This window comes from Enhydra lutris, unplaced genomic scaffold (assembly GCF_002288905.1).
Source record: "Enhydra lutris kenyoni isolate GAN:26980312 unplaced genomic scaffold, ASM228890v2 scaffoldscaffold66, whole genome shotgun sequence".
In the NCBI taxonomy this organism is placed as follows: domain Eukaryota; kingdom Metazoa; phylum Chordata; class Mammalia; order Carnivora; family Mustelidae; genus Enhydra; species Enhydra lutris.
The window spans coordinates 14,738,411-14,763,394 of NW_019154150.1; the positions used below are offsets into that span (position 1 = coordinate 14,738,411).

The following is a 24,984-nucleotide window of genomic DNA, read 5'->3' on the forward strand; positions in this document are numbered from 1 at the left end:
TATTAATTTCCGGATCAGGAACAAGAAAGCCATTCATCCATCCATTTGCCTGGATTTTGACTTTGTTCAGGAGGATTTTGTTCTGGAGGTGGTACAGGTTGCTTTGGAAATGGACATTGAATCCAAATGGTGACAGCCACTGGCACTCACTCCAGGGCTTAGGAGGGAGCCCACACCCTTCTAGTATGTTCCTGACACCATCCCTCTGGAATGCAGCTGTCTCTCATGGAGGCCTAGGACAGCTGCTTTTGACCAGGGCTGCCCAGCTGTGGGAGAAATGACCATGAAATTGCAAAATGAGTGGTGGCCAGGATCCTGCTCAGGTGTGGGCAGCAGGACGATCCGGTAGTGGACAAGTTGTTGGCAGTGAGGCGATGGAATTTTCCAAACACGGGAGTAGAATGCTGCCAGTTCCTTATGGGAAATCTCTTATTCTCACAGAAGACTCTTGGTATGATAAAGGGCTGTCCCATTAGGGGAGATGCAAGCAGAGTTCTTTAATGCTTTTAATTCCTTTTGGCTATGGATAGATCTAAAGAAATTTTTTGAATACATTGTTTCCCATCAGGGCCAACTTAAGGAAAGTAAAGCTTGCACTCACATGTTTAAAAAATGCCAGTTATGCTTTTAGCATTAAAAAATATCTATCTTAATATATATATATACTTGTCTCAGACTGTTTTCTGCCTAACCTCTCAGAAATTATAAAACCAGCTTAAATACAGTATGATTATATTGCTGTGCTTCTGAGCCAACTTTGTATTTGAGAAAATACTTCTTTCGCTCATTTTGGTATTTTTTTTTTCCTTCTCATTGAGCACGTGTGCTACTCGTTTGTGACATACTGGTTGTTTCAGTACTGTCTGTCTGCCTTAAAACAAGGTATTTTGCTGTTGAAAAAGAGCAAAACAGTGCCAGGTCTTTAACAAAGAGTGTTCAGTCTGGTGCGAAATATAATTTTCACAGTGAAGGTTCCATTTCACTGAAAACCAGTGTAGGACAGTCCCTTCTCTCCTGCCCAGCTGGATTTCCCCATGACCCCCTCTCAAGGAGCTGTTCTCCAGGCCTTGCAGGCTGGCACTAAGGCATGCTTGTTTTACTGGGGGGAGGGGTGCTGTGTATCCTTCCCGTCCCTAGTCACCCTGGGAGATGGATGATATTACCCTTGGTTGTAGATTTAGAAAATAAACCGGAAAGTTACACCAAGGTCACGTGGGTAGTGAATGGTGAAGTCAGAATTCCAGGCCTGGTTTTCCATTCCCAAATCCAGTGCTCCTTGTCCTAGACCAGGGGTCTGCAAAATACTCTCCCACCACCTGTTGTTGTAAATAAAGTTTTATTGGAACACAGCCACCCCCGTTCATTTACATACTGTCAGTGGCTAATTTCCTGCTACAAAGGCTGAGTTGAATAGTGCAGACACCGTATTGCCTTCAAAGCCTGGAAAATTTCTATCTTGCCCTTTACAGAAAAAGTTTGCCAACCCTTGTCACAGTCCATAGCTGAAGAAGCGTTTAGGTTCTTTGTGTTTTCGGACCTTTTTTTTTTTTCCCCCCCAGGAAAGCCTTTGTGGCTGAGTTCTGCTGTAAACAAAGACAAGGCAGGCCGGGGCAAGGCAGCTATCCCTACAGCTTCATGGGCCTGATACCTTTGGCCATGTGTTGGACCGCAGATTGCTGCCACGTTCCTGTGGAGAGGTAGAGTCTCCTTCCCCTAGAACGTGGGCTGGGTTTGTGATTATTTTTTTTTTACTAGCCAACTATGGCAGAAGTGATACTGTGTAACTTTCAAGACCGGAGTCTAGAGAGATCTACAGTTTCTGCCTCATACATTTAACACGCCATCTACTAGGGTCCAGCTACCGTATGAGAAGCTCAAGTAGCCCCATGGAAATAGCATGTTGCCACATACGAGAGGTGCCCCAGCCTTCCTGTCGGGCCTGCCAAGGTGCTAGACATGAGTGCACCCATTTTAAATGCTCTAGCCCTTGTTATCATCTGACTCAGTGTCCTGAGAGACCCGAGTGAGAACAGCAGAAGGACCACCCAGCTGGGCCTCTGCTACTCCCATGGAATTGGAGAGACAGTCCATCATTGTTTTGAGCAAGGGTGTTGTGTTTTGTGGTGGTTTGTCTTACAGCAAGAGATAAGCTGCTGGAGACCAAAGTGAGATAAGACCTACCTGGGGGAGAGGCCACAGATGCCTTCTAGACTAGGAGGTGGTGACACACCCATATAGATGGGAATTCTCAGACGGTCCCGTGTCAGTGCCTGAGGACTTTGAGGTGTGAAACAGACTTTTGAACTTGCCATATGAGTTACCCAAATGTAATTCTGAAGAACTCGAAAATATTATCAGCTGGAATTTGGGAAGCTCTCATGTGATTCTAGACTTATAAGAATAGCTTGAATGTTGCTCTATTATAGGAGCTTATCATGGAAAAGCAAGTGAATAATGAGCATTTTAAGCGGTTTACAGAATGGTTCCTAAAATACCAAAGTTAAAATATTTGTGTTAGACTTCCCGGAAAGGACAGCTTTTCTGAAAATGATTTGTGAGTTGCTTTTACCTTGTAATATTAAGGGTTTATTTCCAGTGGGTTAAGGAGCTGTGTTTTTTTTTTTTCTTTTCCCCCAGCAGTCACGTGGCAAAGGGCTGTTCAGTTTAATTTTGTTTGTTTCTAATCAGAGGAATTGTGGAAGGGTTGGAATTGGTTTTTAAAGCACATGCCTTTCTGCAGATCTGAATCTATGGGACTTGTTTGTCCTGAGGGTTCCCAAGCCCCCTAGCCACGAAGTTCTCTCCTTTCAAAGCCCCTGGTGTCATCTTAACTCACTGGGTATCTTAGGATGAACTTGGCAGCCCAAAGAATTTCTTCCATGGTAGATTATTTGCCTCCTGGATAAAGACCAAGCTCTTTTTAGCATGGGGCAAAAAGGCCAGGGCCATCTTAGTGTACAGTTACACAGGTGACAGTGACTAGTGGCCCCTTGGAACTGTGTGATGATGTGGCCCACGCCTGCCCCCGCCTCTCCAGCTTTCTCCCCTGCATCTTCAGTTCCACCCACACCGAACCTTTTTAGGGTTTTTTGGTTCTGCTTTTCCTGCCCTTCCCATGAAATAAACACCCTCCACCTTGTTATTAACAATAGCTGTTTATTATGCAACACCAACATATTTACACATTGCACCCCAAATAATTTTAGAAGTGGTTACACCCATACCCATCCCATCAATACACCTACTAAGTAAGTTTGGCTTTGTGTAGTTCTTTTTTTTAAGATTTTATTTGTCAGCGAGAGAGAGAGAGCGCGAGGGAGCGCGCACACACACAAGCAGAGGAGTGGCAGGCAGAGGGAGAAGCAGGCTCCCTGCTGAGCAAGGAACCCAAAGTGGGACTCATCCCAGAAGCCTGGGATCATGACCTGAACTGAAGGCAGACGCTTAACCAACCGAGCCACCTAAGCGTCCCTGTGCAGTTCTTTTTGTCCTTAGGATGTATCTTATTGAGTGTGTACAGGGTATTGGGTGCAAGAGTGACATTGCCGATTTCTTCTTCGAGTGCTAGTGTTACTCGTTTGTGCTGTGACTATGTTCTCGTCCTTTTGATTACCTGGGGTATCAGTCTCCCATCTTCATTGACTTAATTTTTCGATTATGTAAACTGTGAATCTGACCCAGAGTCCCAAGTATAGGAAAGGGTGCACCCAGATACAGCGTGTGTTACTCTCACCCTGTTCCTACCCACCTGGAGAGGCAACCAGTTTTCAGTTGTTTGTTCCTCCTGTGTTTCTTTTTATAAAAATAATCAGCGATGGGGCACCTGGATGGCTGCATTGGTTGACCATCTGCCTTCGGCTCAGGTCATGATCTCAGGGTCCTGGGGTCCAGCACCACATCAGGCTTCCTGCTTTCGAGGAGTCTGCTTCTCCCTCTGCCCCTCCCTTAAGCTTGTGCTCTTTCTCTCTCTCAAATAAATAAATAAAATCTTAAAAAAACAAAACAAAACAAAACCCTGCTACTTGTATGTGAATGTTTTATTTTCCCTTCTCATGTACACAAAGTAGTAACCTTTTATACCTTTTTTTCTTGCACTTTGCAGTATATTCCAGAAACTAGTCCATAATCCGTTTATGGAGATCTTACCTCAGATATTTTTTTTCTTTACTGCTATATGGGATTCCATTGTTTGGCTGAATTAACTCTTTTATATAAACATTTATGCTGTTTCTGATGTTTTCGTCTTACAATTTGTGACATGATGAATAACTGTGTGATATTTTAAAAATGTTCTCCTATGTTGTACATACATTTGTGCGGTTTATTTCAGAGTGGTTTATTTTGGCGTCGTGGGGGGATTCATCTGCTGTCGTATCTTCCCTCTGGTTATTGTTCGTGGATGTGAAGGCTGTTGATGTTTGTGCCAACATATCCTGCTATTTTGCCAACTTCCTTTATTGAGTTAGTTTTGTTTTTCTCTTGGTTTTTCTCCATGTATAATCATATCATCTACAAAGAGATCATTTTACTACTGCTTTTCCCATTCTTACGCTGCTAATTGTTGAGTTGTCTAATTGTGTTAGTTCACACCCACAACATGTTGTTATCTAGTAGTGGAGACAGTGGGTGTCCTAACCTTCTCACCTCACTGAGAACCGTGCTATGGTTTCTCCATTGAGTAAGATTTTGAACATAGATGTGTGTGTGTGTGTGTGTGTGTGTGTTGTTAAGGCAGTATCCATCAATTCCTATTTTATGGACTGTTTTTACTAGATAATAGGTTGTTGAACTGTATTGAAGTTTTTTAGCATTTATAGAGATACTCATTTTTCTCCTTAGAGTTAGTAATTTGGTGGGTTGTAGTAAAGGATTTTTAAATGTTGAACAGTTCCTGGAATAGATCCCATGATGTGTGTGTGCATGTTTTCTTGGTGTTTTTTTTTTTCCCCTTTTCTTTTTAATGTGACCTGGAACAATTTAACTGTACTTGGGATTATCTGGTCTTTGAAGGTCTAATAGAATTCCCCTGTGAAATTCTGTAAATGAGTAGTAGAGTTTGATGGAGAAAATTTTCATGATGGGAAGTATAAGGATGTCTTTAAAAACTTTTATGTTGGGTTGTATGTTTTCTATTACAAGTATGAACAAGAAGCTAACCAGGAATTTATCTAAAACCAATCCCTTTTTCAGAGATTGGAATTTTGCAGAATGATAGGAAAAAGGGCACCTACCAAGATGGGAACCATTTTGTATTAAAGGAAAGCTATTCCAGAGTGTAGCCTTTGTTGGTATAGAACATGCTAGTAGAGGCCAGGCAGAGAAATACCAAGGGGTGGACCAGCTGGGCATCAGATAGCCAGGAGGGGTGGGGACTATGGCAGATGGAGGGTATCTGCTCTCTAGCTCCTGACCAGGGTTGCCTTTAAGGACCATGAGACTGATGTTACCAGAACTCCGAATTTACCATTGAGAGGCTGAGAAATCCAGATATTTTTTATGTGAAAACTTTTGACTTTTAACGCTGGCAGTTAGTTCAAAAATTAACAACATGCTGTAGGCCAAACATAAGAGAGTTGTGAAAATGTGACCCCGTCAGTTCTCCCAGGACCACGTGGGTGGTGTGGTTTTGAAGTTGTGAGCAAGCAGTCTTCCTTGGGTCTCCTGTTAAACTTGCAGTTGTGAAGATGAAACTCTGGGGTGCGTTAGACTCACCAAGACCTTAGAGAGAGGCCACTTGTTTGAACTGGAAAGATGGTGGAGAGGGAAAGGGATAGCCCAACTTGGGAATGTGGCAGGTGAGCATTGATCCCCCCAGCTGAGGTCATGAACAGTACAGAATTAGTGCCTCTGTGGGACCCCTACTCTTGGCACCCTTGGGGGCAGTGACTGGTGGGGACCAGTGAGATGCCAGTGCTTGTTTGCTTGGAGATGACTCTGTCCTCCCTGCCTCCCATCCATCCAGTTCCTAGCCAGTGCGTTTCCTCCTTCTGTTTTCTGTCTTGCTATTGCCTTTATGTGTTGTGGTTATCATGGCCCGTTCACCTTAAGGAGATTTTACCATCTCATGAAACTACATGTTGACTGCAAGCCACCTGTCAGGATTCATTCAGTGTGTGCATGGCTGTTCGACCGGTTCCCTAGTAGCAAGCCTGTTAATTTCAGAGAGCCTGATTGGGTGCCATGTATGTGTCTACGTGTGTGTGTTTTAAGTAGGATCCATGTCTAGCGTGGAGCCTAACACAGGGCTTGAACTCATAACCCTGAGATCAAGACCTGAACCGAAATCAAGAGTCAGATGCTTAACCGACTGAGTCACCCAGGCTCCCCTGGGTGCTTTTTTCGGGGGCGGGGGGGGGGGGTGGAATGTGCTTCCTTTAGCCCCCCTCAGTAGCCATTGTCTCTGACCTCACTGCTTTCTGCGATATTCTTTTTTTTTTTTCCCCTGTGATATCTTCATACAGAAACTTTTGGCTTCTACCCTAAATACCATGCATTCCTAATTATTTGTGCTACTTCTTGAGTAATCCCAAAGTCTGTTTTGGATTACTTACCAAAAGTGGATGATAAAAATTGAGCCATGGTTTCCCACTTCTGTGTAGATGCCTATGTTAATGTTTTGTAGAAAATTGCTTCTTTGTTGGCACGATGATTCAAGTCCAGAATCTGATTTTTAATGTGGACCAATCACTCGCCTCTTGGGGGATTATTTAGAATTAATAAAATCAGGACAAGGAGATTTGTGTGTGTGTATCCCTAAGTATGAATTGTTAGTTGAAGGAACCTTTATGTGGTACAGTTTGTCTAGAGAATTCTGTTTAAGGGCTTTGTTAATTATGGTTTAAGCACATTGTGCTGAAAAGAACACTGTCCAGAGCTGATTAGCTGTGTCTGGACTGAGAGCTGTTTCTCCCCAGTTGATCCTACAGTGAAGTCCGAGTAGTGACAACTTCTGTTACCATAGCTATGGAATCTGTTTTCAAAAACACAAGGCTATGGTTTCACTGTAGTTTGTTGCACACTGAGAAGCTGATACGGAAATGGGAATGAAGCTTTATTCAGAAGTACAGTGGAAAATAAAAATTTCCTGTCCTCCTCTGATGCTTAGGTGAGACTTACTTTTCTCTTTTAAGCTTTCAGGTTTTGTGGGTCAATTTCAGAAGATGACCTTGGTTTTGTCATTCAGGAATCCTCTCACACAGTCCCTTCTCACTTCCTAATATGACACATGACTCAGTGGAAACCCATTGTGCCTCAGAGTCACCACAATTGGGATTAGCCTGTCATATAGTTGTAATTAAATCAGAAGATGGGTTGGGGTTATAGTCAGTTGGGCGAGTCATCTAATTCTTTCCTCATTCATGGGCCTTTTGCTATATCCTAGGAACTGAGGCCACAGCAACGAACAAAAGAGGCAGAAGTGAGTCTTGATTGTAGTCTGCTTCTGTCCATATGATATGAAGCATAGGATATAAGCCACGTGTGCTTGAACTTTATACATAGCTTGGTTGTAGGAAAATGCTTGTTGAAATAGGGTTCCCATTTTCCCGACAAGTTGACTCCCATTAGGGGAGCTGTCACTGAGCATTGACTCTGTGTGCTTAGAGTACATTTGACTTTACTTTAACATATTATATCTCACTGAATCCTTATGACAGCCCTGCACACTTAGGTACTGTTATTATGTCTCATTTTACAGAGGAGAGCACTGAGGCTTGTAGAGGCCAGCTAACTTTAACTTGCCCTACCCCCCATGGTGACTCATGGGAACTGTTTCAAAGGGGTCGAGCTTATGGTGGAAGTGCTTTAGGAAAGGCATTTGATGCACTGGTGAAGAAATGTGCTTGTACTCAGGCTGTTCAAAAGTTGTGGGCATCTAGGAAGGTGCAGTGGTGCGCTAGAGCTCACCCAGCCATTGAGAGGGGAGGCTGGACTGTCGTGAGGAAGGACAGCCAGGGCCCTAATAAGGAAAGGGCAGCAGCAGACTATTGCGTGTAGTTCTGTGGGCGGGGATGGGGCATGAGGTTGGGATGCCCATGAAGATGACATTTCTTTTATTATATTTATATGTGTCTCATTTTTATTAAAATAGGCACCTTGTCTTCTGCACCTGCTTTTGTGGTCTGCTGTTTTCCCACTGAATCTATCCTGAGCATCCTGGCTTGACCACCACACGTTTCTCTGCACCGATGTTAGAAATGGTGTTATGGGGTCCCTGGGTCACTCAGTGGGTTAGGCCTCTGCCTTTGGCTCAGGTCATGGTCTCCTGGTCCTGGGATCAAGCCCCGCATTGGGTTCTCTGTTCAGCAGAGAGCCTGCTTCCGCCCCTCTCTCTGCCTGCTTCTCTGCCTACTTGTGATCTCTCTCTCTCTGTCAAATAAATAAATAAAATCTTCTAAAAAATGAAAAAAAAAGAAATGGTGTTACGGTCAGGAGTGTACAGATGTGTTATGTGGATGGGCCTTGCTTTATTGAATTGAAGTCCGTATCATTAGGCGTTTTCATTTTCTAACTGTTCTCTGTTGTGCAGTGCTGAGAAGAGGAAAGTTCTCTCTGTCCACAGTTATGGTCTTTTTCCTAGGAAATACTTGGAGAAGAGGGATTGCTTTTGATGCCTGCCCCTGGACTTGAAGCTAACTCATTAGCTAAACCCTTGTCTGCAGTGGAGGCTCTGTCTACAGGGGAAGCAAAAGGGTGCCTGTTTGATAGATAATGAGATAGTATCTCATGTTTTCATTACTATTTCTTTGATTTCTTTGGGGATTTTTTTTTTCTCCTGAAAACTATTACTGAATTTCCTTTATTAATGACTGACGCCTAAGCATTTTCATTGGGGATGTTAACATTTTTCAGTGTAAAATGATCTTCATGATTTCTTTGAATGCATTTATCTCGAAACTGACATTATCTTATACTATTAATTTCTTTTTTGTAAAGGATTGCTCTTTTTATGTCCTAACTGTTCGGAAAAATTACCAGTCTACATGAGTGCTAAGAGAATACTGTGAGGGACGCCTGGGTGGCTCAGTCAGTTGAGCCTCTGCCTTGAGTTCAGGTCATGATCTCAGGGTCCTGGGATTGAGCCCTGCCTCGGACTCCCTGCTCAGCAGGAGTCTGCTTCTTCCTCTCTCTCTGCTGCTTCCCCTGCTTGTGTTCTCTCTCTCTGTCAAACAAATAAATAAAATGTTAAAAAAAAAAAAAAAAGATACCATGAACAAAGCTGACACTCACCTTCTGCATTTATTGGCATTTGCTGTGTACAACACACTTGCTGTTTGCGGGGTAGGCGGGCGAAGGTTCAATACCAGGACTACCTCCAGGCTTTCGGATCGTCGGCGAGGAATCTCCAGCCCGTGTCTCCATCAGCAGCGTGAGGAAGAAGCCATGATGCAGGCCCACAGGCCGCCGTGGAGTTTTACGTCCGGATGCCTGGGGGTAACGCACCCAGCCCTGACCCGGGACATGGTCACTGTGCAGTAACCAGGAGCCATTCTTACTCTTTTCCTTGATGTAATCATTAAAAGCTAGGCTCCTCCCGGGGACCGAGTGCCGTAAAAGCCAGGACCCCGGGAGGGCTTATGCACAGAGAACTGCTTGCTCCCTTCTCTTCTCCTTGTCTCCCACCCTTGTCCCACATGCTTGGGCCTCCTTCCCACTCTGGTTACTGTATTAACTTTATCCTGGAGCGTGTCAGCCGCTGTTCTTGGCCAGGCGCGGTTTATTGCTATACGTTGAGAGGGCAGGTGAGGCCTCACGCGCTTGCTTTTCCCCAAAGATCTCTGCTCTCTTCCCTCCCACACTTTTTGCTCCCCCAAGACCCCATGCCCCTTCAAAGTGAGGACACTTGCATCTGGGCTGCAGGGCTTCCTGGTGAGGACATCTGGCTCTTCTCAGGGGACTGTTTCCTCTTTAAAGCAGCCGCAGCCCTCCAGCCTGGAATCATGGAGATTGTTGGTGAGCCATCCCCTGGCGATTCTGGACAAGGTCACCACCCTTGCCACCCTCCCCGGCTTTGGCCAGCCTCCAGAACTCCTCCAGGGCATCCTGGGAATGTGAACAGACCTCTGCTGCAGTTTCGGATTTTCCGATTGGGGTTCGAAGTGGGGCAGGGCACACACGACTGCCTCCGTCCTGCCTGCCACCTGTCGGGCTGGCCTTGCACCCTGGGGCTGACAGGATCAAGTATCCAGAGGCCACGCTTTGTCCTGAGTTGGTCTAGGAGCAACCCAGTGGCGCTGGGGACACTTGTCTACAGAGCAACATGCTGGAGTTACCATTCGTCCCCTGGCCTGGGCACGCCGTCTCTGAGGGACCCAGGTTTTGAATGTCTTCTCCAGCGTTGAGGGAGGGTCTCAGGTGATACCTGTCTGTGTGGGGCCCTGGCAGCTGGTCTCACTGAACTTGCTTCGTGCTGGAAGGCGCAGAAGGGGTCCTTTGTGGACGAAAGGGGAGAGGCAGGCTGTAGGCGAGGCTCTGCTTCTCAGCCTCCCAGGCCCGTCCTGTTTCGCAGGAGAGGGAGCTATTTCTGGCGTGTTATAAATCTGTTGCCACCAGCTCGAGAGAGCTGGGCCTGTTACGTAAGGCTGTCAGCGCACGGCCTTTGGTTCCCTCACCGGCCTTCTTCTGGGAGACGGGGCTGGGAGGTGGCGAGGCTGGGCATTTCTGTTCTCTCCGGTGCGGCAGGATTATTTTTGGAAACTGGGAGATCTGGTCACCTGACAGCAGTTTTCATTCATGAGACCTGATGGATGAAATGGGTCTGTTCTTCATGGCAGGGACTAGGGGGCGGGGGGCAGTGCTGTGTGTGGGCTGGTTTGCTTCTGTCCTAAGCAAGGTTTAGAAAAGACAAGGTGGGGTTATATAGGACCAGACCCCATAATTTTTCCTCTGCTTGCCTAGAGTTATCAGCCTTTTCTTTGATTCTTGATTTTCTTTTAAAGACTATTTTGGGGATTCACTTTCTTTGGAACTAGAGAATGGTACAGCCTTGGAAATGGCTTTTATTTCCTGTGTGTGTGTGTGCACGCGCATACGCACGCGAGCATGAGAGCATGGGAAAGTGGGTTTCAGCGAGGAGGACACGTGTGGCAGGCACTAGAGTGCCACCCCCGCCCCACCTCCACGCCTTCAGCCAGCCTAGTGCAAACCGTGACGACACCCGCCTGCAGTCCCTAGCTGTCCCCAGCCCTGGCCTCTCCTTTTCCAGGGCCCCTTTCCAGGCACCTCCTAGGAGTCCACGAGAGGCCCTGACAGTTGTCCTTGAGACCATATGACATTGCCTTTCCTGTGCCTTGGGGTGCCCACTGTGGCTCTGACCTGGTTTACCCTGCCTCCTCGTGCCACAGGTAGTCCCGCTCACCCTCTCTCCCAGGACGCTCCTTCCCTTTGCAGTGTGGCATAGCGATCGGTCGTTGAAGTTTTTGTGTCAACAAGAAATGCTTCCCAGTCCCGCTTCTCCTGTTACCGGAGATGAAATGTGGAGCCAGGCCCTTAGCCTGGCCCCACTGCTGCCTCCCAGAATGAGAAGGGCCCCATCAGGCTCTAGTGTGGGTTTGATTTAGGCGACAAAGGGTTTTGGGTGTGTGAAAGCCTGCAGTGAGCCATTTTGTCATTCTGCAGGACTGGGGGCTCACCACCACCCCCAGACTCCCATCCCCCTGTCCACTGGCGGCCTCGCTCTTTCTGCATGTGTCACCTTTGTGCAAAGTGGCAGCTCCTCCCCTCCTCATCCTCCAGCTGTTCCAACTGTGCATGGTATTTTCCACTACTTCGCTGCTTGTCCAGTTATTTAAGGAGCTGCTGAGAGTGGCAGAGAGGTCAAATGCGGTGGGGAGGGAGCGGTAAGACGGAGAAGTCAGGGAGGACTGGACCTGCGCGGGTGCCCCTCGGCGGCCTGCCTGCCTACCCACCCAGCGTGGCCCCAGAGGTCAGACTGCACCTTGGGCTGGCTGGGGGGGACACTTATTTCTTATGTGCACTTGAGTGGTTTCAGTGGGATCTTCACTTTGGGTTCCTTTGCCCCTATTACGGCAAGAGGGTTTGTTTTTAAAGATTTGTTTGTTTTAGAGAGAGAGCCAGCCCGTGAGGATGGGGGGAGAGACAGCGAGGGAGAGAAAATCTAAGCAGATGCAGTGTGAGCGCGGAGCTGGACGTGGGACTCGATCTCACGACCCTGAGATCAGGACCAGAGCTGAAAACCAAGAGTCAGATGCTTAACCCACTGTGCCACTCAGGCGTCCCAGGAGGGTTGCTTTGAGAGACCGTGGACAGCTGTAAGAGAAGGGGCAGCGGTGAGAGAGCACGGGGCATAGGATTCTCCACTCGACTGAACGACACAGTAGCCCAGGATCACTCACGGCTGCAATAGGGCAGCATCTTCGGGGCCATTCAGATCTAGGTTCAAATCCTGGGCAAGTTACTTATCTCTCTGAGCCTGTTCCTCTCCTGAAAGCAGCAGCTACTGATATTACTTTGATAGGTTGTGAGCCATAAATGGGGTCATGCATGTAAATTACTAGGTTGAGTGCCAAGCCCGTGGCTCATTTTATGTCCCAGGAATGCTGAGGCCGCCTGGGTTCTGAAATAGCACACGTGGGTCTCAGCACCTTTGAAGCACACAGCAGTTTGCTCAGAGAAGCAGCTGCAGCATGGCTGACCCGAGAGTGGGGGGGAGCCTAGAGCTTATCACACCTCAGTCAGCCTCCTTTGTGATTGACTCAGCCTCTGGGGAGTGTCCGGGCCTGGAAGTAGGTGCCCTGAGTCCACAGCCTTCATGTTACCTGATTCTCGAGAGAAAAACTGCATTGTAGATATAAATCTGCCTCTGCGGTATGTTCAGGTACTAATGCTTAGGCTCCCCTCCTAGGCGGGGCAGGCCACCTGCTTTCATTGTTTCTCCTTGTCCCAGCCACTTGGTGACCCATTGGTGACACCTGCATTTTATAGATGAGATACATCTTAGAAGCTGACCAAGGACCACGGTCAGTAGGTGGTGGCAGAGCTGGGACTAAACCCTCTCCTGTCTGGTCCCCAGTGTTGGGCCTCAGGCATCTTCCTGTGGGGCCAAAAGGGTCTGGGCTGACTCTGGTTTGCCCTCTCACCAGGCTGGGGGCGACATGGTGGGCTCCTGAGGTCTACCGGGCCTTCAGAACCAAAGGCCCTTGTGGGAGGCAAAATTTTAAAGTCGTTCCTTCAAGATTGCTGTCCCTTGGCTTTCATCAGTCCAGCACCAACCTAGGTTCTGGCCCAAAGGGGCTTGCAGTTGGAATTAAGGTTATTGATCACATGACTTTAGGACAGGAAACTGCCCTGATCATGTGAGTGTCATCACATGAGCCCTTCAAAACAGAGAAGGGGGAGGGAAGAGGAGCTATTCAGATGTGGAGGGAGGGGACTGTAGGCTCCAGGTGTGAGAAGGACTCGACGGGCTGTTGCTCTGAGATGTGGGGGTCACAGGCAAGAACCTGGGAAGTATGACAAGGAACACAGGATTCCTAGGAGCAAAGGCTGGCGCCCAGCAGAGAGCCCAGCAAGGAAACCGGGATCTCATTCCTGCAAACACAGGAAACTGATTGTGACCAACAACCTGAATCAGCTTGGATTCCAGCTCTTCCCCAGGGCACCAGGAAGGAGCATGGCCCTGCTGACCTGTTGCCCGGGGCCCAGGGGGTCTCATGTCAGATTGCTGATCTAGAAAACAGTGAGTTGGTAAATAGGTGTCATTTCAAGCCAGCAGATGTGTGGCAGCCTGCCATTGCGTCAGTGGAGGACTAATATAATCCTAATGAAAACTTTTGCTGTACTTGGACCTGTCTGTTCAGAATTACTAAACTATGACAGCAGGTCCTGTGCCAGATGTATTGGATGCCTTTGCCCAGAAAATGGAGGCCTTGCAAGCTCAGGCACCTGGCTGGCCATGGAGGGAGTCATCCTGCACCGGCTTCTTCTTGTCACCTGTGGGGCCACCAACCTGGAGCCCTGTTCTGTTTCCCCCCGACAACGTCTGAGTTGGTCCTGGTGGAAGCGCCTTTCTTTGGCTCTTGGGAAATAGCTGATTCGTGCCTGCGCAGGGTGGCTGTATCTGCATAGTATCACTTGGCTTTCCTCTCAGAAGTCCCTTGTATGTGGGTGAGGGAGGAGGATTCATGCGGATAGTACGGGGTGGTGGGGGAGAGTGGTGCAGGGGAAGGGCTGATGACACAGAAGCCTTCCCATAATTTCCTGTGCTTTTGGGGCTCCTCATGGGGCTTAGCTGCAAGGGACTGTCTGGTTCATGCTCACTCAAGGTCTTCCTTATCCAGATGAGGCATCTGAGGCTCAGAGAGGCAGTGCCGTGTCCTCAGTGTCACACAGCTCTCTGGGTTTTAGTTCCGGTTCCCAAAAATCACATGCCGATGGCAGGGGGGACGACGAGCTTGTACCTGTGTACTTTGTTAGCAACAAACTAGGGTAAGATGAGTGGCTTGTCCTATCCCCTGACAACCAGGGGGCCGGATCATGGGTCATAAGTTGAGAAGAAGAGTGAGGCAGGGGATCCTAGGTCAAGGGCCTCGGGCCAGAGGCTGGAGAAGCTTCCTAGCTCGAATGCAAAGCCGCCTCCATGTGTACTTTCTCCTACTTCTTTTCCTGGCACCTCTTTGGCTGAAGAATTGACCAGGTTGCAGAATTTCTCACTCCTCTGCTGAGAAAAATCTCTCCTTCCCGCAGGCTCTGCAAGCAGAAGTCAGGCAGGGAAACAGAGGCCCTTTCATGGCTCAGGACTGTCCACTCTCATTTTGCCTAAGCCCTGTTTGTTTCCTCTGCCTGAAAGAGGCCTTTTGCTGGGGGTGCCAGGGTTTGCCGGAGCCAGAGAGCACCCAGGGCTGTGGCTGCTCTGTTCCTGAATCCCGTGAAGCCTCAGATGCTCATGTGTGGTGGACAGAGGGGAAGGCAAGAGACCAGGTGCTAGGATTGTTTTTATGTTGGGTTTCCATCCCTTGTCGCAGTGAAGACCTGGATTGCTGGCTCTGTGACCTCTGGAAAGTTAATGAACCTCTCTGAGCATTTCTTTTCTCAACTGTGAAATGGGGCTGGTCACAGGACCCCAGCAAGGATGGGGAGGTGGTAGAGGGTGGCATAACTTAAAGCCTCCAAAATACTCTTGACGCAGTGTCTGGTGCACTCTCCGAGCTCTTAATAAAGTTTGTATTGTTGGGACGCCCACGTGGGTCCATTGGTTAAGTGTCCGACTCTTGATTTCAGCTCAGGTCATGATCTCAGGGTCCTGGGATCGAGCCCCGCATTGGGCTCCCTGCTCAGCAGGGAGCCTGCTTCTCCCTCTCCCTTAGCCCCTTCCCCCTGCTTGTGCTCTCTCTCAAATAAATACAATCTTAGAAGCTGATATGGCTAGGACTTTACAGACATGCACTGCCCTACAGAATACCGGTATTCAAAATTGTGCACGTTTAGGAATGTTCACTTCTCTTACACAGTAAATAAATAGTTCTGGGAGGGGGGAGCAATTTGGGGATTTGTAAAGTTGGAGGGTTTGCTGTGTGATTAGCACAGTGCTGGCTATAAAGACTTACATCCGTGTCTATAATCTGTTTAACAGTCTAAGAGATGTGGGTATTACTGCCTCAGAGAGGAGGCCTCTGAGGCTCTGGGACATACAGGAGCGCCTCTCTCCCCCCTGCCCCCCCAAATGTTGCTTTGGGGTTGTTGGGGTCACATTGCTGGGTGGCCTCCTTTGCAGTGGCCACTTGGTTCTGGAGTCTGATTGGGTGCCTGGCTCTCTTTATTTCTGATCCTTGAGCTCTTAGAGTCCCCAGCAGAAAACTGCATTATGAGTAAAAGCGCTGATAAACCACTGTTCTGGGAAAACTATTTTTGAAACGGTACGGTGTCTCTCACAGCACTCCTGGACTGGCTGCCCAGCTGCACTTAGGGGCAGGAGAGAAGCGTCGTCACCCCTCCCCCACCATCCCTGAGGTCTCCCTGGGGTTGGGGGCCGGGGACAGGACTCATGCTCTGAGTTTCTTCAACCTAGAAACTGGGTGAGGAACTGGCAAGCCAGCTCTTGAGGGTTTTCCGGGTTAGGCTTCCTGATTCCTGAGCTGTTGTGTGTGGTTGATCTTACACAAAATCACACTTGGTGTGTATCAGTTAGTAATGGGAAGGAGGTTCGATAGGCGCCCTCCTGCAGAGCCCACAGGGTGTGATCTTCACAACCCCCCCCCCCCCCCAACAGCACTGCAGACGCGCTTCCGAGAGATTCCTCAAGGTCAGTAGTGGTGTTGTGACTTGTGATGGGGTTCCCACAACACTGATCCTCAAACTACCACTTTGTAGCTTCAGGAGATCCTCAGAGTCATTGGGACCAAATCCCTTGTCCCTCACTCATGACTGTTTATTCTGTAAATATTTACTTAGTACCCAGCAGGTGCCGGGACTTTCAAGATGCTCACAGTGTGTGGGAGACAGGAGGATGGGGGCAGGGGGGTTGAGTCAGACACAAGAGGCTTTTCCCAAAGTAAACTCCGTTAGGTAAACGCCTGGCAACTGGGTACCATGTGGAGAAAGGTTTCGCAGTGAAATAGTATGGGAGATGCTGGCTCCTGAATAGGATGGTCGAATTTGCAAATCTGTGATTATTTTGAGAATGTTAGATGTGCCGGGCACAGAGGCGTGTGTCTTAGGTGCATTAGCTCCTCTTCCAGAATTTCAGTGGTTTGGGTTGGCTGCGATGTGCTCGCTTCGGCAGCACATATACTAAAATTGGGTTGGCTGCGATTTGTAACTATTTTTTTAAATTAATTATTTATTTTTAAAAAAGATTTTATTTATTTGAGAGAGAGAGACACAGTGAGAGAGGGAGCAGCAGGCTTCCTTGCAGCAGGGAGCCCGAATGTGGGACTCTATCCCAGGACCCCTGGATCATGACGTGAGCGGAAGGCTCAGATGCCTAACTGAATGAGCCACCCAGGCATCCCTGTAACTGTTTTTGTGTTTGTAGAAGTTCAGGTTGTTTTCCATTTGACTTTAATGGGCGAGAGATTGGTCTTTTCATTTCAAGAAGGGCTTCTCAGTACAGTGGAATATTATTCAGCCTTTAGAAAGAATGAAATTCCAACAGATGCTCCAACGCAGATAAACCTTGAGGATATTATGCTAAGTGACGTAAGTCATTTGCAAAAAGACATGCTATGGTTCTACTCACATGAGGCACTTAGAGTAGGGAATTCATAGGATAGAAAGTAGGTGGTGGTGCCAGGTTGTGGCGGGAGAGGAGGCTGGGGGCTGTTTAATGAGTGCACTTTCATTTCTGCAAGCTGAAAAGCGTTCTGGAGATTGGTTCCACCACGATGGGAAGGTACTCAGCACTACTGAGCTTTATGCTTAGAAACGGTGAAGAAGGTACATTTTGTGTTACGTGGGTATTTTTTTTTTTTTTTAACCACAACAAACCAAAAATATTATGACCAAAGAAAGTCATGTGGTGAGCATTAAAATTCACAAATTATGGGATATGATGTACCTCAGGTGCGGCGTGCATGTGAATGCCCGTACCTATGTACTTAATTCTTTTTCACTGGGGTTGGAGATGAGAAAATAAATTGGAGTAGTTCTGTTCTACTTAAAAAAGAGAGGCCTCTCAAGCTTCTGAGGGCTTTGCCAGTTGCAGACCATAATAAGTGTACTTTGTGCTTCAAAATGGCTCCTTGTGTTCCCGTTTGAGGCTTGAGTGAGCATTTGCTGATGTGTCCAAACTGTGTTTTTTAGAAAGTGCTTATACTTACTTGAGCTATTTGTTGTTTTTTTTTTTTAAAGATTTTATTTATTTATTTGAAACAGAGAGAGAGAGATCACAAGTAGGCAGAGAGGCAGGCATAGAGAGAGAGGAGAAAGCAGGCTCCCCGCTGAGCAGAGAGCCCCATGCGGGCCTCGATCCCAGGACCCTGAGATCATGACCTGAGCCGAAGGCAGAGGCTTAACCCACTGAGCCACCCAGGCGCCCGAGCTATTTGTTTTTTAAGATTTTATTTATTTATTGGAGAGAGAGAGAGAGAAAGAGAGCATGAGCAGGGGGAGGGGCAGAGGGAGAAGCTGGCTTCCCACCGAGCAGGGAGCACAACATGGGGTTCAGTCCCAGGACCCTGGGATCATGACTTGAGCCAAAGGCAGACGCTTAACTGACTGAGTCACCCAGGCGCCCCTGGAACTATTTGTTTTATAACAGTATGTTCCTGGGGTGAGGGTAGAACTACTATAAATTGAAGCAAAGGCGCCAGGAGGCAGGACAGTATCAGTTTAGGGCTCGTAATCACCAGGATTTCTGCCAAACCCTTCACTTTATGGACCTTGAAAGCAAAAGTTGTATAATCCATGGTTGAAGTTGTCTTTAAGAAATCTGTATATTTGAGACCCCTTATTTAAAAAAAAGAAAAAAAAAGGATACATTGAGGGTTCAGTCTGTTAGCGGATTTAAAACTTTTGGAAGGCCGTGTTCATCCTCTCCCTTCCCTCTGGGCAGGGTGTCTTCCCATGGTGATGACATCACCTGGGCCCTGAAGCTTCTTTTCAGGGTGGCATGGTTGCCTTGTCTCTGGTGGAGCTGTAATTGAACCCCTCACCCCCACTCTCTGTGGCAGAGTTGGGTTGTTGTTAGTATTTCACCGTGGTAAACATCCTGGGCCCACAGCCAGCCAGGCTGCCCTCCTGAATTTATTACTACCCCTCCCACCCCAAGTAACGCCTAAAACTGTTTCTTAAAAGTCTTGCCAAATTGAACCTTTTTATAATTTTTAAATCTTTGTCCGTCTGATAGAGATTTTGTTTTTGTTTGTTTGGACCGCTATTAAGGTTCCTTAATATTGTTTAGTGTGTGTGTTTGTGTATTTCTTTTTTGGGGACTAGAGAATCTATAAATCCTTTGATCTTTTTTTTTCCCCCCCTTTTCAGCTGTGAGGCTTGTGAATCGTGTGCATTATTTAGACCTTAATTCTCAGTGTCCCTGGCTTAATTTCACTGCTATTCTTAACTATATAAGCAGGCACTCCTCCCCTTTGAGTTCTTTCCATTGATCTGTTCACTAGTGGGAGCCTGTAAGGTGCGGTGGGCTTCCCTGGCTGGAGCTTCTCTAGGAGTGTCAGGGATCAAATCTTTAAGCTTTTACGTGTCTGACAATGTCTTTCTGTTATCTTTGCATAGAACAGTAGCTTAGTGGGCTCACAGGTCACTTCTGGAGGTCTCCTGGTCCTCCTCCGTAGGCCGCTGCAGCCTACAATATTTTTGGGGTCCTGCTTGGGAATTCCAGGCTTTTTCTTACCAGGTGGCTTCCCATTTGTATTTGAATCACTAATTAGATGTCACAGTCCAGTTTTATCTCTGGTTACCTTTCACTTTTCACCAGGGATCCACAGGCTCCCCCACTCCTTCCCACTTGATAGTTGTGTGTTCACTTTAATGAGGGCTGAATGCATTTATATCTAGTAGGAACTCTTGGCGTAGTATGGTAAATAACATCTTGTGGAGGGAAAAGTTCACAGATCTAGGGCTGTAGTTTTCTGTCACAACCTACTGTGCTGTGTTGGTATTGGGTAAAATGTCTGTTAGCTTCCCCCTCTTTTTGTTTCCTTTCTTATTTAAAAAGGGGGGGGGCGCCTGGGTGGCTCAGTGGGTTAAGCCTCTGCCTTTGGCTCAGGTCACAATCTCAGGGTCCTGGGATGGAGCCCTGCCTCTGGCTCCCTGCTCAGCGGGAGTCTGCTTCTTCCTCTCCCTCTGCCGCTTCCCCTGCATGTGTTCTCTCTCTCTGTCAAACAAATAAATAAAATATATAAAAAAAAAAAAACAACTATACTGGTTGTTATACTTAATGAAAAAAAAAAAAACTTTATACTGGAGCAGTAATTCTAAAACTTTGTTGGTCTCAGGATCCCTTAAAAAATTATTGATGATCACAAGGAGCTTTTGTTCATAGGCATTATACTGATTATATGAATTAGTATTAGAAATCAAAATGGATATTTAAGTCACAGCTATACGGAAGGACACATTCCATTAATAAGTCTTCAGGGCCAGGTGTCACCCTACATCAGGTGGTCTCTGGAAAGCTCCACTGTGCTGTTTCTTTTATCAGAAATGAAGAATTTGATGGGAAATGCCTTGGTTTGCAGAATTTGTGATCTGAACCCACATCATCTCAGGGCCCTTATTTTACTGTTGTTTTTCAGAAGCTCCGCTAACTGCTCTTCTGTCTGGATTGTCCCCTAGGTTTCCTGTAAGGAGCCCCTGCTGGTGCACCACACCTACCGGGGGCTGTCCACCTGACTGCCCCAGACTCCGGCAGCGGGGCCCCCGATGGCAGTGGGCACCTCCCCGTGAAACCTGCCAAGCTGGACGCCACAGCTCCGCACGACGACACTTCGGCCAACTCTGTGCCCCCTTTGGAGGCGTGCAGCCATGCAGTCCTAGTCTGCAGCCCGGGCATCCCTGAGGAGCACTATGTAAGCGAGGCTGTGGAAGATGCTCCCAGCTGCAGAGGGTACCGGGATGCCTGCACCATCACCGGTAAGGGGGCCTTTCCTGCCTGGGGCAGGGTGGGGGGCACGGGTGTGTGTGGCCACAGGAGTCAGTGCGGGGAGGTGTGAAGGACCAGGGAGGACGAGTGGAGTGCGGAGGGTCTGAGCTTTGGGATGGCGAGAGCCACGATCCAGACCCAACATGAGATGAAGAATTGCCCTGGAGGTTAAGGATGGGAAATTTTCTTTCGTAATTTTATTTATTTATTTGACGGAGAGAGACACAGCGAGAGAGGGAACACAAGCAGGGGGAGTGGAAGAGGGAGAAGCAGGCTTCCCGTTGAGCAGGGAGCCTGATGCGGGGGCTTGATCCCAAGATCGTGTGATCGTGACCTGAGCTGAAGGCAGATGCTTAACAACTGAGCCACCCAGGTGCCCCAAGGATGGGAATTTTGAACCCTGAGCAGCTTGCTTGGCCTGTAGTGATGCTGGGTGTAGTTTGGCTCCTGCTCCTCTCGCGGAGGCTCCGTTTCTGATTCTTGCATAAAGGCAGGTGGAATGGAAATCACTCGCGCTGCCCTGCGGGGATGCAAACATGGGGAGCTGGTCCTGGTGCCCGGCGTCTGCTGCCAAGGCTGGCTTAGCTAGCGTCTTACATGTGCCTGCAGCTGTCCTGACTTCCCCGCGGCCCAGGAGCAGAGTTCATCCCACTGGAGCTCTTGCTTGTTGTACCCCCGCCCCCAGGGATCATGGGGATGAGTGCTTGGCGGGGCTCCGAGCAGATGTGGTGTGGGCTGGTGAGCTCAGACAGCAGCAAGGAGTGTTGTTAGAGTCACCTCTAGATGCCTTCATATCAAAGTTCACCCCAGTTCTCGTTTTGTCCGCAGTGTCTACTTTTCTCCTCCTGTTTGAAATAACACCCAGTGACAGCTGAAAATGTGCAGATTTGCTTCCAGTAGCTTTCCATGGATCTGTCTCACAGTTAAGCGTGGGGGACCTCCTGTATGTCAGGAGTGTCCCAAGTATAGTGGGCCAGGGGGATGGCCCAGGATCCCAGCCTGGGGGCCTCGCCCTTGTGCTGAGTTCCTGCCCCACGAGTGGCCCTCTGTCTGCTGGTGCCCTGAATCCCACCCTTGCTGGCCTGCCTACTTCTGGAAGGAGACATTTCCTGCAGCTCCTCTCCTTCCACGTCATCCATTTCGCCCTGCTCGGGGAGCTCTCCTCTTAGCACAGAAACATGCTATGATCTCTCCCTTCATGAAGAGAATTGCTTGTGGTCCTCACGGCCGGTACCCATGTCTCTGCTCCTGTCTGTGCTCACTGCAGTTTCTCTTCTGTGCTCACCTGTAGCCAGGGCGAGCAGGGTGTGAGCCTACCATTCCCCTAGCACTGAAGGCCTTGTCAGTGCAGGGGTCCATCCATTGGCTTCATCTTCTTCCCTTTTCAGGAGGGCTTGACACTGCTGAGCACTCCCTTCTGGAAATCTGGTCCTCCCTTGGCTCCCTGATTCTCCTGTTCTCCTACCTTGCTGGCTGTTGTTCCTCCCAATCCTGGGATCCTGGGGATGTTGGAGGGCCTGGGGCTTAGTCCTGCTAGCCCCTCCCTCTCTCATCAGCACTAGTGCCACAGGTGATCTCCCCCAGTCTCCAGGATTTAGAATCTGCCCAACGCTGACCCCTGTCTAGCTCCTGTCCTCAGACTAATCCTCTCCCCTGGAGGCCAGACATGTTGGTTTAAAGCCATATACAACATCTTTCCCTTGGGTGCCTGTGGGCATCTTAAACTTGAATAGCTAAAAGTGAATCCTTTCCCACTTTGGCCTGCTTTTCCTGTGGTTTACCCTGTCTTTATAAATGGTACTTTTGTTCTTGTAGTTGCCCAGACCAATCGCCTTGGAGGCATTCATGACCTCTGTATTTCTTTCACACCCCAGTTTGCTGGGAAGTCTGTTGGCTTGGTCTTCAGTGTGTCCAGAATTTTATGGCTTCTCACCAGCTCCACGGCATCTACCCTGTCCTAGGCCACCTTCCTCTTACATCTGGATTATTGTGGTGGCCTCCAAATTGGGCCACCTGCTTCCCGGCTTGCTTCTGTGCAGTCTGTTCTCCGTCTACCCACCAGTGAGGCTTTTTAAACACACAGTCAGATGATTCCTTTAACTCATCTGCTCCAGACCTCCAGTGGGCTCCTATCGGATCATGGCCAGTGGAGGTCTAAGTGACAGGGCTTTCCCACCTCTCTGACTGTCTCCTCTGTGCCCACTCCACCCCAGACACACTGGCCTCCTTGCTAATCCTTGGACTCACCAGGAATGTGCTGCCTCAGGACCTTTGTTTTTGCTGCTGCCCAGCACCTGGATCGCCATACCCCTGATGTCCTCATGATTCCCTTTTCACTTTCTCCAAAGGGGATTTCATTAGAGGCCATTTTGTGACTGCCCTGAACAAAGAATGATCCACTGCTACCTTTCCCCTTCTCTTTTTCCTGCCTTACCTTCCTCCCCAGACTTAGTCATGAGTTACTACTGTATGTTTGTATTTTAGGGCAAGGACTTTGTGCAGCCCTGAATCCCAGTGATTAAAATCATACCTCATGCAGCCAGTGCTTGACAAGAGGGGTCTCTTATCCCCTTTTTATAGGTAGAGAGACTAAATCACGAGAGGTTCAGCATCCTGCCCAAGATCCTTGAGCTTGAGGGGTGAGATTGGAGTGCATGTCATGACCCCAGGACAGGAGTTCTGGACCTCCCAGGAATACAGTCCAGTGGGGTGGTCAGATGAATGAGTGAAAATGGATGGTGCGCCGCAGTTAGCATAGCGATAAGCATGGGCATATGGGAGCACACTAAGAGGAGTGCTTGGCCGAGCCTGGGAGGGAAAAGTTTGTGGGAGGACCCAGAAGGCTTCCTGGAGGAGGCAGTGTCCCAACTCTGTTCTCACTTGTACAAGCATGTGAACTAACCCCTGGGCTTCCAGTGGCATCTGTGCCAGCGAAATCCAGGAAACATCCAGCCTGTTGAAGTAGTTTCACTTTCTCTGAACGTGACAACTTGAGGACAAGGAAATGGTCGAATGTGGTGCCGGAACTTCAAACCCCAAAGGGCGTGGTGCCTGGAGGCTCTTTGCTGGGATGTTGGTGGCAAGCCGATGGGGGACAGCTGAGCCGCAGAGCTCAGCGCTGTCACACTTGGCAGCGGCTGAGTGAACAGGACTGTGAGCACAGACCCTGTTTCATGGTCAAGGTGCTGGATGGCCGGATGGTGCAGGTTCAAGTCTTACTACAGGGTCATCGAAATAGTGCAAACTATTCTCAGAGAGACCTGGAGTGTCCCCAAGAATGCCTCTCCGCCTCCAGGGGCTTTGCCAAGTGCAGTCCCGGGAGCCCACTTGGCATCAGGCCTCCGGTAAATACCCTCCGCCCCCAGTTCCCAGTGAACAGTGAGGTGAACAGCAGACCTTTTGTTCCTTTTTCATTTTCAGGCAAAGCCCAATGTCCAGCACAAAGCCCTGCTCCCCTGCCCCCTCCACCCCCACAACTTAAGGATATCACATTTTGGGTGCGTCATTTTCTCTTTGGGGCGGTTTAACAAGATGAGCCGATAGGGTGCCCAGGCTGCCTGGAGTTAGGTAACCCATTGTGCCTCCAGAGCAGCCACAATCTTGGGATTTGCCCCAACAAGCAAACTGAGAAAGCTGCTGAGGGAGGCACAGCGGGGTGGCTGTGTTGAGGTCTTGCTCGTGCTGGGGTTCTCACAGAGAATCCCCTTTCTCTCTGAATTGTTTTTGGATTGGATTTCTGTACATGGCCTTGGTACTTCGGTTCGGGCAGCCCGTCAGGGCCCAGCCTCTGCCAGGACTCTGCCAAGGCGAGCTCTTTCGGACAAACGCATGTGGTAAGTGTCTGCTGTTTGTTTTCTTTGTGGTGTGGCGGGAAAGAAGAGACCACAGGAGAAGTAGTGTCTCTCCTGCCCTATTTTGCTTGGCGGGTTGTCCTTGGGCACATGGTGGGGTAATTGCAGTATTGAGTCATTGAAGGGCAGAGCCGAGGGTCCACAGAAGCTGGTCCCACCTTGTCCCCTCATCCCGGAGGCTCGGGGGAGGCAGTGACATGTGACCAGAGTTGGGACCAGGCCTCCCAGACTCCCAGCACTTTCCCCCTTGTGGTTCTTTGCAGCAGCTAAACAGGGAGGGTCTTCAAGCTCCCCCTCCCCCCAGCCCTTACCTCTCCAACTCTTCGATTTTTCCTAATCCTGTGTCTTCATCCTGGTTTCTCAGACCCTCACCTGGCATCTGGGTCAGGATGGACTTTTTTGAAAGGTGAAGGAAGAACAGAGTTAGTGTCTCCCTTCCTCCCCCTCTCTTCTCTGCCTTTCCTTTTTTTTTTTTTTCCCCCTTTCTTTCCTAAACGTGCTTGGCCCTGTCCGTACCTCTGATCCACACCCCAGTGATGGAGAGCTTACGAATCATCTGTGCTCTGGCTTGTCTCCCCC

At 48.6% G+C, this 24,984-nt stretch overlaps 1 protein-coding gene across 5 annotated transcripts in view; it reads left to right on the plus strand.

Moving 5' to 3' along the window:
* LOC111158987 (trafficking kinesin protein 1) overlaps positions 1-24,984 on the plus strand; it is a 183,955-nt gene that overhangs the window by 43,282 nt on the left and 115,689 nt on the right. For 3 of the 5 annotated variants that reach the window (XM_022521334.1, XM_022521335.1, XM_022521341.1), the window contains exon 1: positions 24,297-24,387. In XM_022521334.1, the coding sequence (XP_022377042.1) occupies positions 24,297-24,387 (91 nt within the window). Of the gene's footprint in view, positions 1-20,247; positions 20,545-24,296; positions 24,388-24,984 lie in introns of those variants that run through there. The other 2 variants (XM_022521337.1, XM_022521343.1) reach the window with 2 other exon arrangements.